Genomic DNA, 21350 nt, shown 5'->3' with positions numbered 1-21350 from the left:
TAAACTTTTTAATATTATACCATAGTTCTCTCCCCCCCCCCCTTCTGCTCCACTTTTCCCCAGTCTTTTTACTCTGTTGCTTAGACTGCATACTTTCTCTTGATCTGTCTTCAAGTTCATGAACTCTTTCCTCTGTCATCTGCATTCTGCTTTTGAACCCATCCAGTGAATATTTTGTTTCAGTTATTGTACTTTTCCATTCTAGGATTTTCATTTGGATCTTTTTTATATCTTCTATTTCTCTTCTGATCTGCTGATATTCTCCAACTTACCATTCTTTTCTAGAGGTTCACCCTTACTTCTTGGAGCATGGTTATTATAACTGCTTTAAAGTCTTTGATAATTCTAACATCTGGGTCCTATTCTAGTTGGTGTCTACTGATTATATTTCCTCTAAGAATTTGCCAGCTTTTGCTGGTTCTTCATAAATCAAGTAATTTTGGATTGTATTCTAGACATTTTGAATATTATGTTACAAAGCTCTAGGTCTTAATATGTTGATTTTTTTTTTTAGTTGTAGCTGGCAATTGACCAGATTAGGTTCAGACCACAAGTTCTAGCCAGCCTTCTGTGTGCTGTTATTCCATGTCAGTTTGGTTTTGAAAGCCTTTGCAGGTTATTTGCATCGGTCCCCCAGGAGTCAGCTCAGGACCTAGGTGGTGGTCTACCTGTAGTTTAGTTCTCACAGTCTCTGGTATACTGTTGAGGGTCATATCCACTCACATGTAGCTCAGGAATGGGCCCAGGAGTTTATACGTAAGTTTATGGGACCCCTTCGTGAGGAGCTGCCTCCTTTCTGCAATCTTCCCCACACTCTAGCTCTTAGGGGCCCACTTTCATGCCCCTTTGGCTAGAAAGCAGTGGCTTTAGTGTCCCCACTCTGCCTCTCGCTTCCCATGACTGGGCGGGGCTTGGAGCCAAGTGCCTGCTGCCAACTCCTTTTACACATTGCCAACCCCAGGGCACTTCTGGGAGCACAAACTGGTCTGGTTCTGTGGCTGGTTGGCACAGCTTTAGTGTCAATCCCTGGCTCCCAGACTGTACCAGCTGGTAGCTTTGGGGTGATGGTGATTAGGTGAGGAAGATGAGGGGGAGATAACCATAGGCAGCTGGGCTGAGCTATTCATCTCAAAAGTGCCAGGGTTTCACCTCTCAGGCACATTGTGATGATTAAAACGGCAGATGTGATCTTCCAAGTGACTCCTGGGATGGATGGGTCCACATGCTGATTTGCCTTTAGTTCCCATAGTAGGAATGATCTGCTACATTTTACACAAGAGAAAGTTGGAACTCAGAGAGGTGGAGCCATTTGCTTGAAGTCACACAGCTAGTTAACAGTGGGGCCAAGCTGCAAACCCAAGTACGTGTAACTCTAGGGTCTTCTCTTCTATGGCAGGGTCCATCAATAATAATATCATCATCATCATCATCATCATCATCATCATCATCATATCTGGTATTTACTGCACACTAACTACAAGGAAGGCCCTGTCTAAAAGCTTTTGACATGAAGTATCAAGATAGGAAGGTTATGCCCTAGCCAGTTTGGCTCAGTGGACAGAGCATAGGCCTGCAGACCAAAGGGTACTCTGGTCAAGGGCAGGTACCTTGGTTGCAGGCTCTTCCCTGGCCCAGGCCCTGGTTGGGGCTCATGCAGGAGGCAACCAATTGATGTGTTTCTCTCACATCGATGTTTCTTTCTGTCTTTCCCTCTCTCTTCCACTCTCCCTAAAAATCAATGGAAAAATATCTTCGGGTGAGCATTAACAACAACAACAAAAAAGATTGGAAGGTTGTAACAGAGGACACTCAAGTTCAGAAAAGGGATATCATTTGCCCAAGGTCACACATACTTGCTAAGTGGTATAACATTTGAACCAAATTGTATCTCACTCCAATCTATGCTTTGCATGGCTGTTCAACTGTCTCTCTAGGAGGCAGAGCTGGGCCTGGTGCCCAGTACGCTGGGCTGGGAGGGTAGAAGCCATAGGCTGCTGGGAGGCTGCAGGGAGGAGGAGTGGCATGGGTGGGCTGAGACCAGAGCCAGATACTGGAGAACATCTGTGCCACAGAACAGCATCTCTCCATCTCAAGGGAGTTTCTGGCTCACAGAGGGGCTATGCCCCTCTCACACTGGCTTCCTGTGCTGGAAAACCCCGGCTTCTCCACTGTCCCACTACTCAGACCCTGACACTTTCAACATGTCCTCCGATGCCCATTCAATCTGGGGTCGTCCCAGGCAAGAGGGTGGCAGCACGTGTCACAGACCTCCCATCTCATTCTCCACCATGCCTCCCCTCCCAGCTCATCTCACCAGCAGATTCAATTAACCAATTTGATGCTACAGCTGCAGAAAGCCAAGCAATTATGGAAAATAGACCAGGTGCCTTGGAACTCACTCACACGGAGGCCTCCAAGCAGACAGCGGGGTGGGGTGGAGGCAGGACAGTATGGGCTCTATACTATGGACTCTACAGTGGGGCCTTGACTTACGAGTGTCCCGACTAACGAGTTTTTTGAGATACCAGCTGTCTCCCCGCCGATTTTTAACATTGAGTTGATAGAGTAATTCGAGTTAACGAGCTCCTTCACGAGCTCCTTAACGAGCTCGGTCTCGGAACGAATTAAACTCGTAAGTCAAGGCCCCACTTTATTGGGTTACTTCTGCCTTTACTTATTTATTTACTTACTTATTTTTATTTTTTAATCCTCACCTGAGGATATTTTTCCATTGATTTTTAGAGAGAATGGAAAAGAGAGAGAAAGACAGAGAGAAATATTGATGTGAGAGAAACAGATCGATTGGTTGCCTCCGGGGCCAGGGAGAAGCCTGCAACCGAGGTACGTGCCTTTGACCAGAATCGAACCCAGTACTCTTCAGTCTGCAGGCCAAGGCTCTATCCACTGAGCCAAACTGGCTAGGGCTGCCTCTTATTATTTAGAGAAGTTTTTCATTCAGTACAGTCTAAAATAATTATTATTTTTTTACTTTTACAATTTTCCTGGTAATAATAGAAACTTCAAACACCTTAACTTTATTTTTGTTTTTGCATTGTTTGACATTTTCATTCTATTTATTTTAAACCCCACAAAACATTACTATCACTGTTCTGTACATCAATAGTCAATCAATATTCAGTTCTCTTATATGCCTATTAATTCTTTTGACTGTTCTTTATTACTTTATTCATTCTTTTAGTTTCTCTCTGTGATTATTTTTTTTCTCTAAGAAGCTCTCCCTATAATGTAGGTCTTATAGAAACAAATTCTCCTGCTTCCCCCCAACCCCCTAAGAATAGCTTTGTTTATCTTCATTTTTAAAATATATTTTTGCTGGGTATATAAATAACAGCTGGAAGTTATTTTCTTCCAGTACTTTAAGAGAATGCCATTTATTGTGTTCTGATTCATATAATTTCTCTTGCAAAGTCAGTGGGAAGTCTTAATGTTGCTTCTTCTTCCTTGCTCCAAGATGTTTTTCTGAGAAGAGCCAATTCTTTCTCAGCAACTCAGAGCCTTATGAGCCTTAATGCTTTGCTACTCTTAGAACCCCACTCCCATAAAAACATTTTCTGAAAAAGGGAACTCTTCCTCAAAAGAAAATGTCATATGAGTTGATTAAGAGAATGTAATTTTTTCCATATCATGGTACATGTTTTATCTCTTTTGAAATTAACATTTTTTTCACTCTCCCTTTGCATATTTCAGGGGTTCTTCTTTTGAACACTATTTTGAACACTATTAAAGAGTTGGTTAGTGCTTATTTTATTTAGGACAAGGCAAGTGCTTTCATTTCCCAGTATCAATGTTTTTTAAATATCTAAGAACATTTTAACTGTATTATTGAATATTAATTATGTTCTATTTTGCATTCTTTAATTTTAAAAAATTGTTCTTTTTTTAAAATATCTGACTCTTCTCCCATATTCTGTTTCTTATTTGGATTTTTCATTAGCAGAAATTTTATAAGAATTATACATTCCTCTCCAAATAACCAGTAATTCTACCTAAAACTGAATACATACAGTCTACTTTAGAGACTGGTTATGTATTTATAAATTCTTTATGCTCTACAAATTTCTCAAAAGATTGATACAATTTAATGTGTGTATAGTTTTCCTCACACTTTCTTATGTTCCCTTGCAATTTTCTGAACTAATCTCATGAAAGCCAATGTTGTTGTTTTTTAATCTGGTATAAATATACATAGTAAAATTCAGTTTTGACAAATGTATACACTCATGTAACCAACATCCCAACAGAGATATAGAAGATTGTCATACCTCTTTAAAGCCCTCCTGTTTTCCCCTTACCAGTCAATCCCTTCCTTACCAGAAGAACCACTATTCTGATTTTCAACCTCATATATTCATTTTTTTTCATGTTTTTGAACTTGATATCAGTGGAATCATATTGTGTGTATACTTTTGTGTTTGGCTTCTTTCACCCAAAAATTTTTTGAGAGCAACTGATATTGCTGAATTGATTTATTCCTCTTTGTTACTGAGTAGTACTTCTCATATATCAAAATTTGTTTTTCCAGTTTCCTGCTGATGGACATTTAGGTTGCTTTGGAGTTCAAATTAGATTTTTTTTTTTTAATTGTTTAAAGTATTACATATGTCTCCTTTTTTCCCGATTGACCCTCCACCCCAACCACTCCCACCCCCCAGGACAAGCCCCCATTGCCCCAGTGTCTGTGTCCACTGATTATGCTAATATGCATGCATACAAGTCCTTCGGTTGATCGCTTACTGCCCCCCGCCCCCACCCCCCCCCCGGCCCCCGCCTCTGCCTTCTCTCTAAGGTTGGACAGGCTGTTCATTGTTTCTTTGTCTCTGGATCTATTTTTGTTCATCAGTATGTGTTGCTCATTAGTATTCCCACATATGAGTGAGAGCATGTGATATTTATGTTTCTCTGACTGGCTTATTTCACTTAGCATAATGCTCTCCAGGTCCATCCATGCTGTTGCAAAAGGTAAGAGTGCCTTTTTTATAGCAGTGCAGTATTCCTTTATGTAGATGTACCACAGTATTTTAATCCATTCATCTGCTGATGGGCACTTAGGCTGTTCCCAAATCTTAGCTATTGTAAATTGTGCTGCTATGAACATAGGGGTGAATATGTCCTTTCTGTTTGGTGTTTCTGGTTTCTTTGGATACATTCCCAGAAGTGGGATTACTGGGTCAAATGGGAGTTCCATTTTTAATTTTTTGAGGAATCTCCCTATTGTTTTCTGCAGTGGCTGCACCAGTCTGCATTCCCACCAGCAGTGCACGAGGGTTCCTTTTTCTCCACATCCTCACCAGCACTTGTCATTTGTTGGTGATAGCCATTCTGACAGGTGTGAGATGGTAGCTCATTGTCGTTCTGATTTGCATCTCTTGGATGATTAGTGACTTTGAGCATGTTTTCATATGTCTTTCGGTCTTCTTTATGTCCTCTTTCAAAAAGTGTCTATTTAGGTCCTTTGACCATTTTTTGATTTGATGGTTTATCTTCCTTTTGTTAAGTTGTATGAGTTCCCTGTAAATTCTGGAGATTAAACCCATATCTGAGAATGCATTGGCAAATATGTTCTCCCATGCAGTGGACTTTCTTGTTGTTTTGTTGATGGTTTCTTTTGCTGTGCAGAAGCTTTTTATTTTGATGTAGTCTCATTTGTTTATTTTCTCCTTAGTCTCTCTTGCCCTAGGATCTGTGTCTGTAAAGATATTGTTACGACATATGTCTGCAATTTTGCTGCCTACGGAGTCTTATAGGATTTTTATGGTTTCCTGTCTTACATTTAAGTCCTTTAGCCATTCTGAGTTTGTTTTTGTGTATGGGGTAAGTTGGTGATCTAGTTTCATTTTTTTGCATGTATCTGACCAGATTTCCCAGCACCATTTATTAAAGAGGCTGTTTTGACTGCATTGTATGCTCTTGCCTCCTTTGTCAAATATTAATTGAGTAAAATGGCTTGGGTCAATTTCTGGATCCTCTATTCCAGCGGTTCTCAACCTGTGGGTCGCGAACAATGAAAATACATCCTGCATATCAAATATTTACATTACGATTCCTAACAGTAGCAAAATTACAGTTATGAAGTAGCAACGAAAATAATGTTATGGTTGGGGGTCACCACAACATGAGGAACTGTATTAAAGGGTCGCGGCATCAGGAAGGTTGAGAACCACTCTAATTAGAAAAGAGGATCAGGGTGATTATTTCGTCCAATATGACTAGGACCATGACAGAGATAAGCACAGGCTAGCACTGGGCCCAGGGGAGGGGACCTCACACAGAGAGGAGAAGGTAACTAGAAAGACTCCTAGAGTACATGCCCTGACCGGGATCGACCCTGGGACCCTTCAGTCCGCAGGCCGACGCTCTATCCACTGAGCCAAACCAGTCAGGGCCCTTCTCCTCTCTTCTTTTTCCCTAGAAGAAGGAAAGGAGAAAGGCAGAGGGTTTTGAATCCGTACCAAAAGGAGGGAAAAAGAACTCTACAGGGACACAGAGCAGCCCAAGTAAGGCCCCAGAGGCTTGAAATAGTGTACAAGTTGGGGAATTATGATGTGTTCCAACCATAAAGTGAAAGAAAGGATGGAAGGAGATGAGGTTGGAGAAAGGGGTCCCAGGCTGTCCTCACATGGAAGTCATTACAAAGCCTCCCTTTCCCACACTACCTCCTCACGTTCTTTCTCCCTTTCACCAGGTTCATCTATTTGCTTTAGAATAACCCCTCAATTGAAAATTGAAAACAATTCAGGAAGGAAGACTTGCAACATAAATGGCATCTGTGAATGCTCTGGAAATTAATCCGTTATATACATCATTCTTTTTGAGGTTATTTTATCGTCCCTTGAAAAGCCTTGACTGGTTTGGCTCAGTGGATAGAGCGTCGGCCTGCGGACTGAAGGGTCCCGGGTTTGATTCTGGGCGAGGAAGGGGCGAGGGAGGGGCAAGGGAGGGGCGGGGTGGGGGGGGAGAGGGCTCGTTCCAGGCCTTTACATATATTAAGCCATTTTGGACTTGACAACTATCTACTGAAGCAAGGACCATTATCCCCCCCTGCCAGATGAGGAAGCTGAGGTACAGAGTGGCCAAGAAAAGTGCCAAGTTCACATAGTGAACCCCAGGCATCTGTGCTTGCCCTCTCAGAGGGGCAGTGAAAGAATGGTGACTGGTCTCAGGGAGACAGTCTGCAGGGGGCCAGCCTCAGCATCAGGCACTACCCTGAACTGCTCCGAGGGAGTCTGGTTTCTGTAGACATTAAGCTACATTTCTTTTCTCTTTCTTTTTTCCCCCCAAATTGTGGTAAGATAACATTTACCATTTTAATCATTTTTTAGATAAACAACTCAGTGGTATTAAGACAATTCACATTGGCTGTGCAATCACCTCTGCCATCCACCTTCAGAACCTTTTCCTCTTCCCAAACTAAAACTCTGTGCCCATGGCTTTGTCTAGATATATATCAGCTCAGTCTGCATTCTCTTATTATTCCATTCTCCCTCCTCCCCTCAGCCCTTGTAACCTCTATTCTACTTTCTGTCTCTACCAATCTGACTACTGGGGTACCTCACACCAATGGAATCATACGGTGCTTCTGCTTTCATATCTGGCTTACTTCACTTAGCGTCATGTCCTCAAGGTCCATCCATGTTGGAGCAGGTGTCAGAATCTTGTTCCTTCTAAGGCTGAATAACATTCCACCATATGCATAGACCACATTTTACTTATCCATTTATCCACCCATCGATGGACACTTGGGTGGCTCCCGTCTTTTAGCTATTGTGAAACATGCTGCTATGAACATGAGTGTGCACATATCTGAGTCCTGCTTTCAATTCCTTTGGGTGTACACCCGGAAGTAGAATTACAGTAATTCCATTTTAAAAATTTTAGCAGCCAGCAGCAAGCTGCATATCTTTTTATGTTTCTTTTCTCTCCCCACCCCTCCACTTCCAATTACAGCCCAATAACCTCAGTAGCCAACCCCACTCCACATTCCTGGACGGCCTATTGCTAGCCCAGGAGTTGAAAAGCAATTTCCTCCATTTTTTCTTTAAACTTCAGCTGCAGAAATCACCTGATTGAAGATTACAGAAGAACCCTCTCCCACACAGGAAAGGAACGGCTCAGGAGCCCAGCCCACCATAATTACAGGCTTTTTTACCAGGATTCTTGGCAAATGCTCAAATTGCACATCAACCTTACTTTTCTTATGAAGTGTTTGGAAACAAGTTAATGGGCTTGGAGGTAACAGCTCTTTCCCCTTGTTATAAACAACGCAGGCTAGAACCTTACGGATTTGGACTCCAGAGAACAGTGGCTTTGTCTAGATATATATCAGCTCAGTCTGTATTCTCTCATTATTCCAGCCAGTGCCCTTTATGAAAAATGTCACCCAGCTGGATTTCCACTCATAGCCATGGTTCTGAACCTGAATGAGCATTAGAAATATCTGGGGTGCTTTAGAAACATCGAGCCCAGGCCCCCTGCACAGTCTAACTGAATCATAGTCTCTGGGGTAGGGTGTGCCCCCTGGTAACATTTCAAAGTTCCCAGCTGATTCTGAAGTGCAGCCAGGGTCAAGAATCCTTACCTAAGGGGACAGAGAGGCCTGCGATCTTTCCTTGTCTATAAAGAACATTTCCAATGGGCTTTTAACCTGAGGAGGGGGAACCCTGAGCCAGGGACCCAAACCCGTGTTTAAAAGAGAGAAGCAAGTCTTCCATGAACGGAGAACACAGGCCTTGTCTGAGGGGTGCAGCTGACGACAACCACCTCAGGTAGGGTGGGTCCAACGAGAGATGTGGGGGTGAGGGGTTGGGGGTGCCGCTCCAGTTTGAGGCTTCTGCCTTATGGGGTTTATGGGTTTCAAAAAACCTCTGAACTACATGCAAAATTTTCTGTCCCCTCTGTATTTTTCTAAGGTGGGTCATCCAGAGTTCACATCACATTCTCGGAAGCTCTGTCACACACCTCCCCCCACCACCCGGGAATGAATAACCCCTGCTTGTACCAGAGTGTTCCACGCGGTGGTATATAACGCAGGTATTGAAAATAAAGAGTTAGATGCTTTCTCATTTACGTTCACCTGGAAGGACTGAACACACTCATTGTTAATGACGCAGAAGCATGGGTCAGAGTGATGTCCGCAGAATGGTCTGGAAGCCTCACAACAGCAGAGATGGTCTGTTTGTTCACTGCTGCATTCCAGTACTCGGAGACAGTGTCCAGCTCAGAAAAGGTGCTTCATGCACACTTCTCGAATTAATGATCACCTTCTTTTAAAGAACTGAATCCTCTACATGTGGATGATGTTTGTGTGAACAAGGAGAAGTGTGTGGAATGATTCACACCTGGACATTAAAGGTGCTGGCTTCAGAGAGAAGGGAGTGGAAGGGGGATGATGAAGACAGTAAGATTTCCTTTTAATAAGAGTTAACAGCCCGGGCTGGTTTGGCTCAGTGGATAGAGCGTTGGTCTGCGGACTAAAGGGTCCTGGGTTTGATTTCGGTCAAGAGCACATGCCCGGGTGGCGGGCTCAATCCCCAGTTGTGGGTGTGCAGGATGCAGCCAATCAGTGACTCTCTCTCATCATTGATGTTTCTATCTCTCTCTCCCTCTCCATTCCTCTCTAAAATCAATAAAAATATATATTTTAAAAAAAGGTGCTAGGCACAGTGCTCAGCACCCCCCTCATTTAATTCATGCTACAATCCTTTGAAATGCTGTTGTACAGCGATCCCCATTTTACAGATGAGAAAAACCTAAGCACACAGATCTTGTCCAAGGCCACAAACCCAAGGGTCAGGCGCCCCCCTCCCCCACATGTAGCCCATGCATTTCACCCCTCTGCTCTTCTGATTCCTTGTCCTTACACACCTTGGGTTGTGCCATTCATTATAATATCCATGTGCTACATTCTTCATGAAATATAACAGTGTCAGGGCTTTCCATATGGGCTCTCAATGACCTCCACCCCCACTCCCGCAACCAGTGCAACATTAAGTCCTTGATTCTCGGTAGGGATTTAGGAATCGATGTTCCATGCTTGGATCTGGTTTTGGTTCTATATAGAGTGGACCCTTGAACAAAGCTGGGGTTAGAGGTGCTGACTCCCATGCAGTCGAAATCTACGGGTAACTAGTCAGCCCTTCACATCTGTGGATTCCTAATTGTGTATCGAAAATACAATTGCCCCCTGAATGACACAGGTTTGAACAGCGCAGGTTCACTTACACACAACTTTTTCAATAAATACTTACTGAATAAAGTATAAAGACTAAATACTTATTGAAATTAACAAGTATTTATTGAATAAATGAGGTTTAACTGTAGTTCCCACTGCCTGCCCTCCAACATTTATAGATTCAATGGAAGGTCTTGTGTTTGACCTAAAATCTCAGGGTCAGCAGGGTCCTTGAACAGCAGCCACACAGGCTGCATCAGATAGAATCGGTATACTACCTGCTTAGGGCAGGCATCCCCTAATTGGCTGCTGACTCTCCTGCTGACGGGCCCGAGAAAGCTCAGAACCAACCTGCCTGGAGGGGTCTCGGAGCACGGAACATTTCCAATCTTGGTGATGAGAAACAGTAAGCTCCTTCAGAGGAAGCTCTGCATGCAAGGGGGTTTCAGCCATGGCCTGCTTCCTTGGAGACCTGCAGCCAAGGACTCTAGACTAGATCTAAACCAATGAGAGCTGCCAATTACCCCGGAGCAGGACTCCTCAAAGTATGATGTCAGATCCCCGATGCCAGCACCACCGTGTGCTTGAGGAAATGCAGATCCTTTGATCTAACAAGAGTTAACAAGACCAGAGCTTGATTCCTAATTCTACCAGCGTGAGATGCTGGGTAGGTTGTTAAGCCTCAGTCCTCAGCCCTATAAATTGATGAGGATGATACTGACTTGACAAGGTAGGATCTAATGAATATTAACAGTAATATCAGTGAAGCCCCTGCCGTGAGTAGAACACAGGATGTAATAACCATTACTACTATGAACTCTAACCATGTTGTGGTGGGCAGCTTCTAAAAGGACTCCCAATAGGTTCTACCTTCCAGTAGTCATGCCCTCGTGCAATACCCTCCCCTTGAGTGTGAGCTGGACCAAGTGAGGTGCTTCTAATGAATAAAAGGGATAGGGTGTCATTTCTGAGATTAGGTTACAAAAAGGCTCTGGTTTCCATCCTGCTCACCCTCTCTTGCTCCCTCAGTTGCCCACTCTGATGGAAGGCATCTGCCATGCTGTGAGTTGCCCTATGGTAAAGTCCATGTGGTGAGGGACTGAGGCAGGTCAACTGGTCAACGCCCAGGAAGGATCAGACCCCCAGTCTAACAGCTGCAAGAAACTGAATTCTGCCAACAACTATGTCAGTGAGCTTGAAAACAGATCCTCCCCCAGTTGAGCCTTCAGATGACAGTGTAGCCCCAGCCAATACCTTGACTGCAGCCTATCCGAGAACTTTGGCTAGAAGCATCCAGCAAAGGTATTCCCAGATTCCTGACTCATAGAACTATGAGACAATATATGTTCATTGTTTTAAGCCACTACATTTTAGAGTGATTTGTTATGCAGCAGTGGATAACTAGTATGCCCTGGAAACAATAGATTAAATCCAACCAGAGTGGCCTCTACTTAAACAGGAAGTCCTCTGGGAAGCCTTTCAAAATCCTCCTCTCTGAAGATTCTGAGGCTCCTATTTTCTGTTTCCCTATTAGATAGTAAGCTACTTGAGTAGTATCATAAAAACTTATCTAGTGAGCACTTATTATTCCAAAGTTGTAAGTCACTTAATCTTTACAACAAACCTAGAAGCAAATACTATTATTACCCACATCTGATAGCTGAAGAAACTGAGGCTCAGAGGGGTTAAGTAACTTGCTCAAGGCTTTAGTAATTATGAGGAAATATCAGGAAATACGTTTCCAAAATTTGTATTTGTAACAATTATGCTATGTGGCCCTAAGAGTCTTGCTTAAGTTCACAAAGGGTAAGTAGATTCAAAACTAGGTAGCTGAACACCAGACATGAAGGTTTTAAATATTACCCTTTCTAGGTGCCTTCTACTTCTAGGATAATAACTTGAACACACCTCACCTGGGGGAGTCATCAGGGTCTACCTACCTGTAAACACTAGGCTGGCGTTTTCCAGTTCTTCTTGGGGAACTTTGAAGCTGAAGGATTCATTATAGAAAGGATCAATTGTGCCTCGTAAGAAGGATGTCTTTTTTGTTTTCACAAGCTTGAGTCCATGTACCAGCTGGATTTTCACAAAGGGGTCTGAGAATTGGATACAACATCACTGAATGTTAGAGATCATGAAATCCAATCCACCCATCCATTCATCCACTCAATTTCCCATCCGTTCATTCTGTTACTCATTCATTCCTCCTTCCTTCTTTCCATCCATCTTCCCATCTATCTGACAACCCAACCATCTACCTACCCCTCCTTTCATTCATCCATTTTTTCTATCTATCTATCTATCTATCTATCTATCTATCTATCTATCTATCTATGTATCTATGTATCTATGTATCTATCTTTCATTCCTCCTTTCCCCTTCCTCTCTTCCTCCAGCCATCCAATATTTATTGAGCTCCTCCTATGTGTCGGGCATTTTACAGATGAAGAAACTGAGGACTCAAACTGAGAAATGATTTGCCAAAGATCTGGCTAGTGGAGAAAGAGCCTGACCCAGAGCCTGTCCTGGCTTCTGTCCTAGAAACCCATTATCATGTCAGAATAGAGAAGGCAGAATTATAACTATCATTCTTAGATCACTTTACAGTGTACAAAGAGATTCATGTACATTATACAACTGAATATTGTTTAAACAACCCAATGAGAAGAATACTGTTATTATGTCAGTTTTTCAGGTAGAGAAATTGAGGCTTTTAGAGGTCAAATAACTTCCCCAAGGCTATGTTATTAGCAAGCAGTAGAAATGGGATTTGGTTCCAGGCAGTTTGACTCTGAAACCCTTAATCATTTTATCATACTGACTCTCCAGCCTTAATAACCATTCCTTCCATTGGCCCCTTCGAAACCTGCGTTTGTAATGTGATTTTTGAGAATGCAAACTGTGTTCTAAATTCAGCTGTCACCTTATAGCAAAAGTAATTTATTTTAGCTATTGCATTTAGAGAAGACAGTATTTCCACCTCTGAGCTGAAGAGATCCCAGCGACCATGGCTGCATTCATGATAATATCCTTGCTGTCACTGGAGAAGCTACATACAGATGGAATGTAATCTGTTCCATTTCATTAAAAGTTATGTTTGAATTGGTTTGCTATAAAATAGACACTTTAAATATGACAGTCTTTTCAGAACTTTTATTTATAAAGATTTATGGTACATTTGAAAAGAGCTGGGGGGAAAAACCTTAGGGTGTGTACACCACTCTCCCTGAGTAGGATGCAAGGCCAATGCTCACTTACGCCACCTGGAGGATGGTGTCTCTATTGCAGGCATAGCAAGGGGAAAGGCAAGTCACTTCCTCCGGGGCAGCAAGTGTACAAAGAGAATCTAAATTTCAGTAGTTATCACACCTGGTCTCAGTCAAATCCCCAATTCAAAAGGGATTATGAGATGGCATCATTTACCTGCCTCATTTAAAGAGAGATGTGATTATTTATTTTTCCTCTTGAACTAACATCCTAGTTCTGGATACTGTCTATCCTCACAAGATCTTATCTTACTAATAGTATCCAGGATGGTCAGGCTCTTTCTCCACCAGCCAGGTCTTAGGCGAATCATTTCTCATCTTGAGTCCTCAGTTTCTTCGCCTGTAAAATGCCTGACACATGGGAGGAGCTCAATAAATACTAGATGGCTAGAGGAAGAGAGGAAGGGAAAAGGAGGAATGAAAAACAGATAGATAGTTGGGAAAATGAATGAATGAAAGGAAGGGTGGGTGGGAAGATGGATGGGTTGATGGAAAAATAGATGAAAGGATGGGTAGGTGGTTGGGCTGTCAGATTGTCAGAAAAAGAAAATCGGGTCCTTTGTGTCAAACAAACACAGTGCCCTGTTGAAGAAAAGGGGGAAGGAGGGAGTCACACTGTACCTGAACCTTGGCTCACATCTGTCTGAAGAAGTTGCTTGGCTCGAATGACATCAACATTTAGTCTCCCAGCACTTGGGAGATAATTCAGTGACAGAAGTAGCTCCCCCAGCTCCACTTCATTCTGCAGAAAAAGGAAATAGTCGGGAAGTTGCTTTTTTCTTTTATTTCGCACCTATTGCACAGAAAATTGATACAGAAGCTCACAATTGGGCTTCTGTGGGTGGATCAGTTGACAGTGGGTACCGTTTTCTTTGACTTCTTTTAGCCTCTGATCCCAATTATTTTTTTCTATCTCAGAAAGTTTTTTTCTGCTCTTAGAACACTTCACAGCAACAACAACATAATGATACCAAAAGCATCAACAGTGATAATAAATAAATGCTACAGGTCAATCAAGTATTGTGCTAAACACTTTACATATAATAACTGGTTTAATCTACATAATAAGTTTACATAATTTAATCTACATAATACCTCATAATATGAGATATGAGTATTACTCCCATATAACAGATGAGGAAACTGAGGCTCAGAGGGATTAAATACTTAGCTGGAAAGTGATATTGCTGGCATTTGGATGCAGGAAGACTAATTCCAGATAGTATGACCACTATGGTTAATAATTTGGATTTCTAAAAAAAGGTAGTGAAGAGTCCTCTTACAAATACTGTTAACCTCACTTATTGTGTGTTTGTTTGTTAAGTGGGAAAGACAATGTTGGCTTTCCCGTCAGGTAGGACAGGTGGGTGCTCCGGGCCCTCTAAAAGCAGGGTATATCCCTCCACCTCCACTTCAAATAAAAAAGAGAAATATTATTTTTCCACAAGAATGGGATATTTGGTGTTTCAGAAATAATACTGATGTAATCATTGTGGGAAACTTAGACCACTGCAATGACTTGTAGTTGACAATTATCCTAATCGACATAGATGAGAAGCTCCGTCATTTTCAGGGCTTGGAGTATCAAGGTCATATCTTAACCCAGCCCTGGAGAAAGTGAGGGTCCTCACTTCCTGTGCCCCAGAATGTGTGACACCTCTGAGCAACAGCATCCATGTGGCATCAAAAACTGCAGCTCCAAACAGCCTGAGGACAAAACTGACCCCGGAGGGTTCCTGAGGCCAGTGTCTTCTTAGTCTCTCTTCCCTAGAAGATGCTACATTTAAAAGCTGACCAGCAGCCAGCTGGTAAGAAACTTAGGATGTGGGAACAGAAAGCAGGACCACCTACTCCAGTAGCTCCCCAACCTGACCCCTGCCCTGAAGGATCATGAAATTTATGGCGATCTTTGTGCTATGAAGTATTGGCGTATCAGACTTACATCAACCTGGGGCAATTTTACCCCCGCCCCTCCACCTCCAGGGACATATGGCCATGTCTGGAGATATTTTTGGTTGTCACAACTGGGGAGAGGGTTGCTATTGACATCTAGTGGGTGGAAGCGCAGGACACTCCCCCTCCCCCCCAACCCCACACAGAATGATCTCGCCCCAAACGTCAATAGTGCTGAGGCTGAAAATGTTAACTGAACCTGTGAACCTTGGGCTGATTCAGACTCTTCTCTTTACATGGTTCCAGCCTGAACAGGTGTTAGCAGCAACCAAAGGAAGAGGCCACAGCATCAGCTGCAAGCCAAAGATCAAGCTTCAGTTTCCATCCTTTATTCTCCTCCTCAGGGCTTCCTCTGCTGTGAGCAGAAACCCAAGCACCAGACACAAAACTCGCCCCAGGAAGTAGGCTACGCTGCCCCGAGGAGAATGGATTGCTTATTCTGGGAGGATCTACAACCCTTTGAAGTCTCCCTTCTCCTATCCAACTGTAGTCAGATAAGGTTGTCAGACCTGGAGTAATGTGGTCCAATACTCTAGGTTTCTAAAGGAAAACGGGACCAGCCCATCTCCCCACTTCCCTGCTTATTAACACCTGCCATCACTCTTAGAATGAAATCCCAAATCCTTAGCCTGGTCTGCAATAGGGTTTGTCAATCTTGGTCCAAAACGTGTTAGGGGTGTCGTCCTGGTCTCTACCCACTATATGCCAAAAGCCTACGACCCCCCAACTGTAACCATCCAAAATGTCCCTACACATTACCGATCACCCACTTGAGAATCACGGGTCTACCAGGATCTAAATAATGTGGTCCTGCCTACATCTCAGACCTCACCTACTCCTTGAAAACACAAGACATCACTCTGTGTGTGCACCTGCTGTGCCCTCAGCTTGGGACTCTCAATGGAAATGCCACCACCTCATCCAGGTTTCCACCAGCACCCAGTGAAAAACAGTTCCCTGCCTCCACCGCTTTCCACCACATCACCTTGCTTACTTCTCCCGTGGCACTTTGTCCTTATTGGATATTTTTTCATTCCCTATAAGGCAAGGACAGTGTCCATCTCGCCACCACTATACTCATAGCACCTGAACGACTTCAACAGATGACCGTGAGAACAGGCTGTGCAGCCCCAACTGGCGGCTCTGCTGCCACATGATGACGGTTCCAAGGGAGTCATCGGCATGATGTCTGTCCCCTGCCCTATCCAACCTCAAGAGAACGGGAGCTGAGGGGGGAGAAGGAACTGGGCGCCACTTCTACTTTTTCCTTCTCAAGGCAATGTCACAAATAAACAGGCGTTGTTTCCTTTTTTAAGATCCTGATGAGCTTAATTTGGTTGAACCACGTGGGGTGGCTTGGGAGAACCGAAATAGACTGTAAATTACTAAAATGAATCCAGAAGGCCCCCTGCAAGCTCCCAGCAGCCGGCTCGTACAGACACTCCCTCTCTTCCCAGACAAAAATTCTCTCTCCCTGCAGCCTTTGAACGCAGCTAAGTTCTAATCAATAAAAAGGAAATCAAAGAAAACCATCAGGGACAAAAGGCACTTTCTGGGGAAAACAACAGCCCGGCTCTCCTGCCGTGCTTCCTTTGAAGTACTTCTAAAGGGCCACCTTGCTCTCGCACCCAGCGGAGGGTTTCAGATTTGTGCACACACTTTTACCACCGCCGAACGTTGCTGTGAGCTCCCCTGCCTTTGTTCCCATGGGCTGGGAGAAACACTTTGTCTCTACTACACAAATAACATTAAAATAGGAATGCGGTTTATTTATTTACTTACTGAAAATCCATTTCTTTTTTTAAAATATGTTTTTTGATTACAGAGAGGAAGAAAGAAGGAGAGAGAGATAGAAACAATAATGAGAGAGAGTCTTGATCAGCTGCCTCCTTCACACCCCACACTGGAGGTAGTGCCCAGGCATGTGCTCTGACCAGGAATCGATCCGTCACCTCCTGGTTCATAGGTCAGTGCTCAACCACGGACCCACACTGGCCGGACAGGAATGCATTTTTATTATTTTATTTTTATTTAGTTATTATTATTATTTTTAATCCTCACCTGAGGATATTTTCCCATTGATTTTTAGAGAGAGGGAAAGACAGAGAGAAACACTGATGTGAGAGAAACATATCGATTTGTTGCCTCCTTCCTGAGCCCTGATCAGGGCCTGGGCTGGGGAGGAGCCTGCAACCAAGGTACATGCCCTTGACGGGAATCGAACCTGGGACCCTTCGGTCCTCAGGCCAATGCTCTATCCACTGAGCCAAACCGGCTAGAACAGGAATGTGTTTTTAAAAAGCAAAATCCAGCCATAATCTCAGCACTTTACACATTTCATCAAATGCTTTCTTTTCTCCAGCCCACTCCCCTTCAGGTTCTTTTCCAGTCCTTGTCATACAACCAAACTATATTTGCATAGCTGCACTGACAACACAGGCGAGTTCTGAGATCTCCCCCCGCCCCCCTTAAATTAAATAGACACTCATTTTCCATTACTACTTAGACATGGAAAGTATAATTTTTAATATCTACACAGAATATTCCATTAGGCTGAAACACTGTAATTTACTTTAAGCTTTTTCCTATTGTTAGGAAGTTAGGTTATTTCTAATGACCTAAAATCGGCAATTTGACATCTTTTATTTTTTTAGATTACATCATTCTAATAAAGCCCAGGGTGAGATCACTGGGTCAAAGAACATATCAAGATATATAAAAAACACTCAGATCTTTTCCTCCCACTCAATATGGATTGACAAAGCACTGGCCAAAAGGGCTAAACTAACCTTATGGCCAGAGAGAGAAGACAGAACCAGCACTGGGTGGTGACATTCTGATAAATGGCCTTGATCAGGGTGGTTGTTAAATATTTTTTGTTTGCATTTCTTTGAATATCTAGGCATATATTGAAATATTAATTGCATTTCCTGTTTTGCACGGAAACGATGACTTCCTGATTTCTGTGTGAGTTCAACGCCCCTCCTCACATGTACATGGTGTGGCTACAAGGTCTGTTTCACACGGGATTGTTGTCTGTTACGGTCAGGCTTTCTAATGACTCCCGCCCCCTGGGTATTTTATTGTGGATTTAGCTTGTATGTCCCTGACTGCTTAAAAGGCTGAGCATCTTTTCAGGCTTATCAGCTATTCATGCTTTCTCTTCTTTGAAAACCCTGTTTGTTTCATATTACCCATTTTTTCTATTGGGTATTTGTCTTTCTTTTATTAATTTATAAATAGGCTTTTAAATATTATGGATACTACTAAATTATTTACCAGTTTTGTGTTGTTATGGGTTGAAATGTGTCTGGCCAATGTCCCTGTGTTCAAGTCCCAACCTCCAATATCTCAGAATGTGACCTTATTTGAAAATAAGGTCTTTGCAGATGTAATCAGTTTAGATGAGGTCCTACTGGAGTAGGGTGAGCCTCTAATCCAATATGACTGGTGTCCTTATAAAAGGGAGAAACTTGGACATGGACACACCCAGGGAGAAGACCACGTGAAGATTGAAGTTATGCTGCCACAAACCAAGGAACTACCGGAAGCAAAGAGAGAGGCTGGAACAGATCCTTCCAAGGACCTTCAGAGGGAGCATGGCCCTGCCCACACCTGGCTCTCCAACTGCTAGTCTCCAGAACTGTGAGACAGTGCACGTCTGTTTAAGCCACTCCATTTGTGGTATTTTGTTACCAGCAAACTAATATGTGTGTGTTCAAACGCAGTCTCCCCGTTTGTGGGTTTGAGCAGAGCGCATGCTTTTATTGCAGAGTGCATCCATCCTTTCCCTCCATGGGCACACTTTCTGGCCTTTCTAGAAATGCTTTGCTGCACTAAAGTCATAGGAATATTCTCCTTTTTACCCTTCTAGGACTTAAAGTGTGGCCTTTCAAATGCAAGTCCCTGGACTGCCTGGACTTAATTTTGGCATATGGTGTGAAATAAGGGCTCTGTTTTCATTTTTGAGATAGTGACCTTCTTTTCTCGGTATTTCTGCCCCACGGGGGCTGTGATCTTATTGAAGGTGGTGATCTTACATTGCTTCCCCAGGGACAGAACACACCCTTGGGGAATGTTGGCCAAGAGCAACATTTGTCTACGTCCTTCATAGAAGCTATACCTTCCAGGGAAGATTCAAGAGAAGCTTGATCTTTTGATGTCTGAGAGTTTATGTCTAGGGCTCAATGGCCATCCAAATTAGATCAACCTACTTCAGAACCACTCAAGCTTCTCGAAAGAGATATTGATTCCGTCCTAAATTGGGCTCCCAGTGTGGCCGAGACAGCTGTTTAACAGAGATTGCGCCAGAACATGCAATGCTTTAGCCCAAACTAGATGACAGGCATGAAGCCTTGCCTCCAGCTACCTATAATGAAGGACTGAAAGTGGACAGATCATACTAGGGTGAGTCCCCCTGGAGTAGTAGCAGTAGCAGAGAGGACGGACCAGGGCACTTACAGAGAAGCAGTTGGGAGCCCTGGCTGGGTAACTCAGTTGGTTTGAGCATCATCCTGATAAGCCAGGGTTGCAGGTTTGATCCCTGGTCAGGGCACATATGGAAATCAACCAATGAGTGCATGGATAAGAGGAACAACAAATCAATCTCTCTCTCTCTCTCTCTCTCCCTCTCTCTCTTTCTCTCATCGATTAAAAAAAAAAGCAGCAGCTGGAAGAAGCTCTGCCAGCTAAGGGAGGACTTTTGAGCCTGGACATTCCACCCCCAGACCCTTCATACCTCTGCTTGTTCCATTTCTGCATAGAAAGATCCCATCTGTTTCTCTGTGTCTCACCAACCCCTACTCATTTAACTCAGATCCAGCCCAACTACCCAGTCCAACAGATATTTCCTGAGTACCTCCCACATGTCACGCACACCTAGCACACAATAGATGCACAACTAGGATCCATTGACTGGGAGATTGTACCAGGCATACAGGGCAAAGCAGCAGATAAGACAGGCAAGGGTCCTGTAATGTGGTGCCTGAGAGTAAACATTATTTAATTATTATGCAGAACTAATTGTGGGGTGATTTACTAGTAATCAGCACTGTGGTGGGTGCTATGGGATCTGACCTTCCTAAGATAGCCCCTGTAGAAGCAGGAGCAGGAGTTACAGAGCTTCAAAGAGCACACAAGGAACAACTGAAAAGGCCAATATGGATAAGTGATGGGGCGAGGGCAGGTGGGCTGGGGAAAGACAGGTCTGCTCAGGCCTTCTTGCCAGGTACGGAGTTTGAACTTATCCTAAGGAATAAGGAGGCACCGAAGGCTTTAGGCAGAGTCACCTAATTAGATGTGCATTTTAAAAAGATCCCTCTGGCTGCACCTTCTTCCTACTTCCTTCTTCAGCCATCTTTCATTCATGTTGCAATTATTCACTTCTCTGCAGCTTTCATAACAAACTCTTTTAGGAGGCTACTTTACTTTTCATGTACTATTTTCATGTACAGATTTCTGTAGGGAAGGACTGCATCTTCTATGTTCTCACCCATCTTTCCTTTGTGCCCTAGTAATTGAAAGTAGCATGGTTGGTGCAGGTTGAATTTTGTCTCTCAAAAAATATGTTGAAGTACTAATCCCTGGCATCTATAAATGTGACCTCATTTGGAAATAAGGATTTTGCAGATGTAATCAAGTTAAGCTGAGGTCATATTGGAGTATGTCTGGCCCTAAGTCCAGTATGACTGGTGTCCTAATAAGAGGAGACACAGAGAGGCAGAGGGAACAGCATATACCAACAGTGGCAGAGATTGAGGTGATACATCTATAGGTCAAGGAATGCCGAGAGCAGTCACTGGAGAACCAAGATGGCGGCATAAGGTAGAAACCTGTGCGTGCTACCTCCCACAACAACACTGAAATTACAACTATAAGACAAAACAGCTATCATCCAGAACCACAGGAAAGCTGGCCGAGTGGAAGTTCTACAACTAGAAGGA

At 43.3% G+C, this 21350-nt stretch overlaps 1 protein-coding gene across 8 annotated transcripts in view; it reads right to left on the bottom strand.

Annotated features, from left to right (window-relative positions):
• SYT17 (synaptotagmin 17) overlaps positions 1-21350 on the bottom strand; it is a 71644-nt gene that overhangs the window by 20152 nt on the left and 30142 nt on the right. For all 8 annotated transcript variants that reach the window (XM_036307724.1, XM_036307720.1, XM_036307721.1 and 5 more), the window contains 2 exons: positions 14077-14197; positions 12130-12285 (listed from right to left, as the gene is read on the bottom strand). In XM_036307724.1, coding sequence (XP_036163617.1) covers positions 12130-12285; positions 14077-14197 — 277 coding nt within the window. The remainder of the gene's footprint in view (positions 1-12129; positions 12286-14076; positions 14198-21350) is intronic.

This window comes from Myotis myotis, unplaced genomic scaffold (assembly GCF_014108235.1).
Source record: "Myotis myotis isolate mMyoMyo1 unplaced genomic scaffold, mMyoMyo1.p scaffold_m19_p_5, whole genome shotgun sequence".
Taxonomy (NCBI): Eukaryota; Metazoa; Chordata; class Mammalia; order Chiroptera; family Vespertilionidae; genus Myotis; species Myotis myotis.
This window is presented reverse-complemented; position numbering and strand designations above follow the sequence as displayed.